This window comes from Gracilinanus agilis, chromosome 5 (genome assembly GCF_016433145.1).
Source record: "Gracilinanus agilis isolate LMUSP501 chromosome 5, AgileGrace, whole genome shotgun sequence".
NCBI lineage: Eukaryota > Metazoa > Chordata > Mammalia > Didelphimorphia > Didelphidae > Gracilinanus > Gracilinanus agilis.
Genome location: NC_058134.1, coordinates 305,616,819 through 305,626,263, shown reverse-complemented (window position 1 = coordinate 305,626,263; position 9,445 = coordinate 305,616,819). Strand labels below are relative to the sequence as shown.

General features: G+C 44.7%; 1 protein-coding gene across 1 annotated transcript in view; it reads right to left on the bottom strand.

Annotated features, from left to right (window-relative positions):
* Window positions 1–2,987: 2,987 nt before the first annotated feature.
* Window positions 2,988–9,445, bottom strand: part of MOV10L1 (Mov10 like RISC complex RNA helicase 1) — a 66,787-nt gene continuing 60,329 nt past the window's right edge. The window contains 4 exon segments of the mRNA XM_044679287.1: window positions 2,988–3,370; window positions 3,820–3,911; window positions 4,283–4,420; window positions 5,666–5,773. Of these exon segments, the coding sequence (XP_044535222.1) occupies window positions 3,361–3,370; window positions 3,820–3,911; window positions 4,283–4,420; window positions 5,666–5,773 (348 nt within the window). The 3' untranslated portion in view covers window positions 2,988–3,360.

Here is a 9,445-nt window from a genome sequence, read left to right as displayed (position 1 = left end):
GGGAGGTGGCTGCAATCTTTGGGATGGAGAGGCCCCTCCCCATCTAAGGAGACAGCTGGGAGTGGGCAGAAAGGCCGCAGGGGCCCAAAGGCAAAGATCTGACAGCTGCCTAGACGTCACCAAGTACTCTGCCCTCGCCCATCCCTGGCATCCTTCATTCCAAAGCTTTGGGAAATGCCACCAACCAAGCCTATTAGGTCCTTCCTTTGTGCCAGGCAGAGACAAAGGCTGATGATCCCTTTGCTCCCAGTGACCTGTGTGAATGGAGCAATGCGGGATAGTATCCCCTGATGTAGGGAAGGCATCTCGGCCTTTGGTGGGTACCACGTTGGCAAGCAATGTGAGGAGGAGGGCACGACTAAGATGACAGTAAACCGGACCTGTGTCTGCCCCCCAAGGCAGCCTGTTCTGGGCTTTTCAGGAATGGAGGCTAATGCACATTACACAGGCCCACCTACTTACTGGGGTCCAGGCACCCCCGGCGCCCTTTGGCCCCTGCCACAAAGCTTCTAACCTCACCCAGTCTGTCTCCACTAGACCCTTGTTTAGTCATTTTTTCAGCTCAACCCTTTCCCTGGGCCCTACTGATCCAGCTCATTTGTGTATCACTGAATTTGGAAAGTCTGTCCTGTTTGCACCTGCCCTTCCCCCGATATTTTACTGAAAGACTCCCCAAGCTCACTTGGGAAGATGCTCTCCTCACCAAGCCAAGGGGCTCTGCTTAGTGGTACGGAGCCTTTACTGGCCCTTTAGAACAGGCCTCTGCCTTTAATTTATTATCTCCATGGGGCACTCGCCTTCATTATGAGTCTTGTCCTCACTCTGCCCCCCCCCCCCCAGTGGGTCCCCTTCTCCCATTGGGGACTTCTAGAACTCCTCCCCCCCCCATTTTGAGGAAGGCCTAGACCTGTCATACCAGTGGAGGCCTCTGGCCTTTACCACCATTCTCCCTCACTCCAGTTTTAGCTCCCTTTTATTTGCTGTCTTCTGGGAGAACGTAAGTTCCTTGAGGGCAGTGACTATCTCTGGCTTGTATTTTCCCTGTTTCGCCCAGTGCCTGGAACACCGCAATCACTTTATAAAGAGCTACAGAGGACTCTCAGATCTGATGGCCTGGAAGCAGGCCCCTGGGCTGTCTTCATTTGGGGATTCGAGGTGGCACTTGGTGTGGGGATGGTAGGGCTCTTCTTCCTTGCTTTCCACAGTAGGTTAGGGTCAAGCTAAAAAGCTAGACCAGTGCTCAGAGGGGCATCCTGGGTGACCAGCAGGCTGAGTGAGGAAGTTCCTGATAGAATATCTTCGTTTCACTAACCTCTAACAGTGGCATCTCTGGGTCCAAGGCTATGGGCATTTGGGATGCCTTTCGTAGAATTCTAAATTGCTTCCCAAACAGCTGGACCAGCTCCCAGCTGCAGCAGGGCATTTATGCAGAGCTTCCTCTGCAGCCCCCTCGGCACAGTCTCTTTCTGCCATCTTCCCCATCAAGTTGTTGAGTGGATGTGAGGTAGAACTTCAGTGTTTGGTTTATTTAAAAACATTTTTTTTTTTAAAACCCTTACCTTCAATTTTAGAATTAATACTGTACATTGGTTCAAGGCAGAAGAGTGGCAAGGGATAGGTGATGGAGGTGAAGTGACTTGCCCAGGGTCACACAGCTGGGAAGTGTCTACGGCCAGATTTGATCCAGGACCTCCCAACTCTAGGCCTGGCTCTCCATCCACTGAGCCACCTAGCTGCCACATGGGGGATGTTGCCCTTATTTTGAGTATTAAACTCCTCAGAAACATAGGCGATGAGAACATTCCCCCCATTACCTGTTCCCCTTCTTATTTGTAGTTAATTTTGTTCATCTAAATTTTGCAACATCAAATCATCAAAATGGCCCAATTAGAGGAAAGGTTCATGAGGCTCTTTGTGTTCCCTCCAAAAGCCTGTTAGGTGCTATTATCATTCCCATTTTACAGATGAGGAAACCAAAGCTCAGAAAGATGAGACTTGCCCAGCATCCCAGGGCCAATTAGTGTCTGAGAAGGGTGTGTCCCCAATATCTCTCTTGGCATGGATCTTTTCTGGACTTATAGTGTTATGTGGTGCAGAAGAGGCTTAGAGGACACAGGGTAGATAGAACCTTGGGGTTAGAATCAGGAAGACCCAAATTCAAATCTGACTCGACATTTCTCAGCTACCTGACCATAGGCAGGTCATTTAATCTTGGCATCTGTTTCCTCTCCTATAAAATGGGGGTCAGAACAGCACCTACCTGTCACAGGGTTCTTGTGAGGATCCAGTGAGATATTTGGGAAACTCAGTATAGGGATTGGGACATGACAAGTGCTTGTCAAAATCTACCCCAAATTTGTCTTTTCCAGTTTTCCCAGCAATTTTTACCCAACAGGAAGCTCTTTTCCAAGTGATTTATCTTCTCTGGTTTGGCCAATACTGATTTTTCCTTATTCTTTTAAGAGCAAACTCGATCATTTATAGCACTCTCTCATTTGACAGCCTCACAAGAAACCCTGGGAGGTAGATGCTGCTATTATCATTTCCATTTTACAGAGGGAGAAATGGACAGACTTGGCGATTTGTCTAGGGTGCCCAGTGCCAGCTTCCTCCGAGGCTCTATCCAATGCACCACCTAGCAACTTCTAGAATGCCCAAATGCCACTTCATGAACACAATGGGAGAGAGGAACAAGCATTTAAGCACCTACTATGTGCACTATGCCAAGCACTTTATGGCTATACCAACCTCACCTGAGCCCTATGAGGTAGATGCTGTTTTCACCCCCATTTTACATCTGAGGAATCCTGAGACAGGCAGAGGTCGAGTGACTAGCCCAGGTCACAAAGCCAGTCAACGACTTCGGCCGATTTGAACTTGGAGGCCCAGCCCGGTGTTGAGCTGGCTAGTTCTCTAACTTCTCCCTCCCACTGTACATTGATTCTGTGATGGAAGGTAAGACAGAATGCACAAGGGGCTCACCAGGCTCCTATGATTGTGTTTATTTGTAAAGGCTGAACAGAACGTGTTCTGAGACGAGAGCACATTTCAGAGCAGCAGCTCCGAGGCTCATTTCTGACATGACTTGTCCAAGTGGCAGTGCTGGCCGGGAGGAAGAGGCGCCCGCCATGCTCCTTGGCGCCCTCGCCCCAGCTACTTGAGCTGTGGATGAAGCCACAAAAATGAGGCCAAAAGCCCACACACTGGTGGCCGGCAAGAGGAGGCAGAAATAAATGGGGGAACGGTAGGCCGGGGACCCATCTGCCATTTCCTGCCGACGGAGACACTCATGATTCGTCTCGTGCTCGAGCTCCCAGGCTCAGCGGCAGTGGAGAAAGCGTGCACAGGCCCATGTCAGCCCTAGTCCTGGCTGAGGTCAGCAGAGAAAAGACAAGAGGAGAGCAGCTGAGTCTTCTCAGAGAAAGGAATGGACGCCGCGCCCCCTTCCCCCGGAGTAGAAGAGGCCGCCTGTACTTCCTCCTGCCTTGGACCAGCAAATGGGGGCCTCCCTCCCGTCCCTCCCTTTTCCTGCTCCTCTTAGCCTGCCTCGTAAGGAGGCTATTTCGCCAGGCTTAGGCAGTGGAAGCCGCTGAAGCCTGACCACTACGTTCATGAATGAGGGGAGACCTGATCAAGTCCTGGGTGAAATCTAGCAGAGACCAAGGGAGAGGCTGTGTCTGTGGCTCTCGGGGTCTGCTGCGGACATGGCGCCTGACACTGGCATTCTGACAGGACACCCATGTCTCAGGGGTACGTCGCCTCTAGAGGAGGAGGAGGTTGTTTGTGAGAATCATTAAAGTAGGGAAAAGAAATGCTTACCCTTGGAGGGCCTGTAGTTCAGGAGGTAAATCACAGCCTATGTAGGCCCCATTGGTTAAACTATATTCCAGCAAAGCACTGAAACAAGGATCCTGTTGTAAATGAAAACACAGAATGATGTGGAAATTCACATGAATCACAATTAAAAATAGTGAGCAATAAGGTTTCTAGCACCAACCAGTAAAATGGGGATTTCCCATGGATTAATGTTGCCAAACAAGAGTTGAATCTTAAACACAAATAAGACTTGAGTACTTTTCAACTGTCTCTGGTCTAAGAGAGTTATTTTGCAACTGTCAAATCAGATGGAGCTCCCTCAGCCCCTAGACTGGTTGGAAAATCCCTATCCCAGAGGTCTGAAATGACTCTCTTCAGGTGGTCCTATCCCCAGGCTTGGCTCCTTCCCCCTTCTCCACCCATTCCAAATAACCAGGTGACACTCAATAGTGCTCTGGAAACTCACCTTGACAAGGACATGAGGGTTTCCCAGCACAATCAACAAAGCTTTGGGTCTGGTGATTGCAACATTAAATCTTTTCGAGTTGGCCAAGAAGCCCAAAAAAAATCGATCATCCTCAAACTTGTCTTCATTTGACCGTACCTAAAATTCAACCCCAAATCCAGGAAGATGAATGAGGAAGGAGAATGTGATGAGCACCAGTTATACTCTGTGCAAAGTGAATGGCAGGGCCGAAAAAAAGGGCATGAGCTCCAAATAAAAGCCTTTGCTCCTGAGCAGCAGTGAGTTTCCTGGTTAGAAGAATTTGGGGGGGGGGGGGGTAGATGGTAGCTCAGTGGATTGAGAGTCAGGCCCAGAGACAGGAGGTCCTAGGTTCAAATCTGGCCTCAGCCACTTCCCAGCTGTGTGACCCTGGGCAAGTCACTTGACCCCCATTGCCTACCCTTACCACTCTTCTGCCTTGGAGCCAATACACGGTATTGACTTCAAGATGGAAGGTAAGAGTTTAAGGAAAAAAAAGAATTTTGTAGCACCATCATTGCCACGAGGCAGCCCAGGTTGGCCACGCTCCAGAGGGAGGCATCTGCTTGCTCAGTGACCCTCAGTGATGGTGGAGGCCTCAGCCAGGACATGTGGGACTGAGATCTGATCTGTCTCCTGACCCACATGGGCCCAGGGCTCGCTACCTCTCACACTCAGTTACACTGCTTGGGAGAGACATTTGGAGGGTGCAATGCTGGTGAAGGTAGTCTGATCCTGAAGGCAAAGCCAACTGAAGAAGAGAGGGAGTGAGGTGGTTAGTTCCTGCCAAAGTCTCTCGTGTCCAAAAGACCTGTTCACCTGACCCAAAGAGAGCAAGGTCCTCTCAAGTCTTAGCTTTGGCCCCTTCCCCAAAACACTTAAATACCTTTTCTTTTCTCCCATTGTAGAGATGGTATAGTATATCTGCATCTGGCAGGGTAGGTTATAGTAGTAAGGACCCAACTATCTTAAGTATCCTCCTGTCTCTCCATTCCCTGTTCTTTGGGGTGCCTTTCTCAGCATGCTCTATAGTTCCTGGGTCCTCCTTTTACAGGGGCTGCCCAGAAGCTCAGCACTTTTCCTTTTTGTGTCTTCCTACTGCTATGACGGGCTTTGCCTGCCATCTTTCCCCCTTTTCTTCTGCTTTCTCTGAGATTCCCTTTCTGCTGTTTTCTACTTTCCTTGGTATGCAACTCTTCTTTGCAATGGTGATGATGACTGGGGGCAAAGTCTTCATTTTATCCATAGGGCCCTTGAGGCAGAAGTGTTTAAACTGAAATGTGCTAAGGAATTAGCTAAGGAAGGACTTGGAAATGAACTGACCTGCAAGGCTAGTTATTTGCCCTGAATTACAATAACACCTACCGTTGAGATGATAATAACCAAGTATTCTTGTCCTTGAAATTCTTCCACAGAGCCAACCTTTATGTCCATTAGATCAACATTTCGCAAAAGAACTCGGATTTTCTCCACCTTAAAAACAGGAACAAAACCAGGAAGATATAAGAGTGCTTTTTAGAAGATATCTGAATGCAGGCCTTCTGCCTAGACTTACTGAATCACCAGAACAGACTTCAGAATTTACACCCTCTTAACCTTCTGTAAGGACTTCTACACTTTTTCTTTTTAGACCTGTTGGTTGGAATACTTCCCCAGCTTGTTCATATACTCAAGTCTTGGGTCAACAAAAGGGAAATGATTAATTATCACAAGTTCTAGGAGTAACCCTGTGGGTCTGCCCTTTTAACCTTCAAGCCTGTGCCTTTGCTTTTTAGCAAAGGCATTTAACTTACTATGACAGTACTGTAATAATAGTGGTTACACAACATTCACAGATTTCCCCTCACTCTACCTTCTCCAAACCCATTCTGTCACTAATACATACAGTATCTATAGGAGTGGGCACGAAATGCGAGCTCAATAGTAGTGAAGCACACCTGTAAGGAACATGGGGCCAAGGACCCTAACTAATCTGGTCATGGCAGAGAGCCTGGAAGTCCTGCTGCTAGTGGAATTCCGCCCCGCCCCCACCCCCCATATGTTTATTTCATTAAAAATTTCTCAGGGGCAGCTGGGTAGCTCAGTGGAGTGAGAGTCAGGCCTAGAGACAGGAGGTCCTAGGTTCAAACCCGGCCTCAGCCACTTCCCAGCTGTGTGACCCTGGGCAAGTCACTTGACCCCCACTGCCCACCCTTACCAATCTTCCACCTATGCGACAATACACCGAAGTACAAGGGTTTAAAAAAAAATTAAAAAAAAATTTCTCAACACCTGTTTCTTTTAAAATTTCGAGTTCCTTCCTAAAAATAATAACCAGTATATACCTAAAACCATCAACAAGCATCATATGCAATGGGGATAAATTAGAAGCCTTCCCAATAAGATCTGGAGCGAAACAACGATGCCCATTATCACCTCTATTATTTAACATTGTACTAGAAACACTATTATTATTAGAGAAGAAAAAGAAATTGAAGGTATCAAAATAGGCAATGAGGAGACTAAGCTATCACTCTTTGCAGACAATATGATGGTCTACTTAAAAAATCCTAGAGAATCAACTAAAAAGCTAGTAGAAATAATCAACAACTTAAGCAAAGTTGCAGGATACAAAATATATGGACATCAGCATTTCTATATATATATTCTATATATTTCCAACACATCACAGCAGCAAGAGGTAGAAAGAGAAACACCATTTAAAATCACCCCAGACAATATAAAATACTTAGGAATCTATCTACCAAAACAAAAACAGCAATTATATGAAAACAACTACAAAACACTTTCCAAACAAATAAAACTAGATCTAAACAATTGGAAAAACATTGATCGCTCGTGGGTAGGGCGAGCTAACATAATAAAAATGACAATTCTACCCAAATTAATTTACCTATTTAGCGCCATACCTATCAAACTACAAAAAAACTTTTTCACTGAATTAGGAAAAACTATAACAAAAGATCAAGAATATCAAGGGAAATAATGAAAAAAATGTGAAGGAAGGGGGCCTAGCAGTACCAGATATTAAATTATACTATAAAGCAGCAGTCATCAAAACAATATAGTACTGGCTAAGAGACAGAAGGGAGGATCAGTGGAATAGACTTGGGGTTAATGACGTCAGCAAGACAGTGTGTGATAAACCCAAAGAGCCCAACTTTCCGGACAAAAATCCACTATTTGACAAAAACTGCTGGGAAATTTGGAAAACAATATGGGAGAGATTAGGTTTAGATCAACATCTCACACCCTACACCAAGATAAATTCAGAATGGGTGAATGACTTGAATGTAAGAGGGAAACTATAAATAAGTTAAGTGAACACAGAATAGTATACTTGACAGATCTCTGGGAAAGGAAAGATTTTAAAACCAAGCAAGAGTTAGAGAAAATTACAAAATGTAAAATAAATGATTTTGATTATATAAAACTAAAAAGCTTTTGTACAAACCAAAATAATGTAGCCAAGATCAGAAGGGAACCAACAAATTGGGAAAAAAATCTTTATAACAAAAATCTCTGACAGGGGTCTAATTACTCAAATATACAAGGAGTTAAATCAGTTGTATAAAACATTAAGACATTCCCCAATTGATAAATGGGCAAGAGACATGAATAGGCAATTCTCAGGTAAAGAAATCAAAAGTATCAATAAGCACATGAGAAAGTGTTCCAAATCTCTAATAATTAGAAAAATGCAAATCAAAACAACTCTGAGGTATCACCTCACACCTAGCAGATTGGCTAAAATGAAAGAAGGGGAGAGTAATGAATGTTGGAGGGGATGTGGCAAAACAGAGACATTAATGCATTGCTGGTGGAGTTGTGAACTGATCCAACCATTCTGGCTGGCAATTTGGAACTATGCTCAAAGGGCTATAAAAGAATGCCTGCCCTTGGATCCAGCCATACCACTTCTGGGTTTATACCTCACAGAGATCATAGATAAACAGACTTGCATGAAAATATTTATATTATAGCTGCACTTTTTGTGGTGGCAAAAAACTGGAAAATGAAGGGATGCCCTTCAATTGGGGAATGGCTGAATAAACTATGGTATATGCTGGTGATGGAATACTATTGTGCTCAAAGGAATAATAAACTGGAGGAATTCCATGTGAACTGGAAAGACCTCCAGGAACTGATGCAGAGTGAAAGGAGCAGAACCAGGAGAACATTGTACACAGAGACTGATATACTGTAGTAAAATTGAATGTAATGGACTTCTGTACTAGTAGCAATGCAATGACCCAGGACAATTCTGAGGGATTTATGGTAAAGATGCTACCCACATTCAGAGGAAGGACTGTGGAGAGGAAACACAGAAGAAAAGCAATTGCTTGAACACATGGGTTGAGGTGGACATGATTGGGGATGTGCACTCGAAACTACCACACCAATGCAACTAACAACAATTTGGAAATAGGTCTTGATCAATGACATGATAAAACCAGTGGAAATGCACATCAGCTATGTGGGGGGGATCTTGGGGGGTGAAGGGGAAAGTAAGAGCATAAATCATGTAACCATGTTAACTTTTCTAAAAAATAAATATTGATAAATGTTAAAAAAAATTTCGAGTTCCAAATTCTGTCCTTCCCTCCTTGAGAAGGTAAGCAATTTGATATATATTATACAGTGGAAGGAAATCATATTCCACATTAGCTAAGTTGCAAGAGAAAATAGACCAAAAGCAAAAAAAAAACCAAACAAAAAAACCCAGAACAAAACAGGAAATAAAGTTTAAAAATGAGCTTTGATCTCCATCAGTTCTTCCTCTGGAGGTGGATGGCAATTTTTATCATGAGTCCTTAGGAATTGTCTTTGATCACTGAAGTGCTGAAAGTAGCCAAGTCACTCACAGTTGATCATCATATAGTATTGCATTTACTGTGTACAGTGTTCTTTTGGTTCTGCTCGGTTCACTCTGCATCAGTTCATGTAAGTCTTTCCAGGTTTTCTAGGTGTCCTGCTCATCATTTCTTATAGCACAACAGTATTCCAACACAATCACATACCACAGTTTATTCAGCCTTTCTCCAACTGATGCACATCCCCTTGATTTCCAATTCTTTGCCAGAACAAAAAGAGCTGCTTACTACCAATATTTTTTGTACATATGGGCCCCTTTCCTTTGATTTC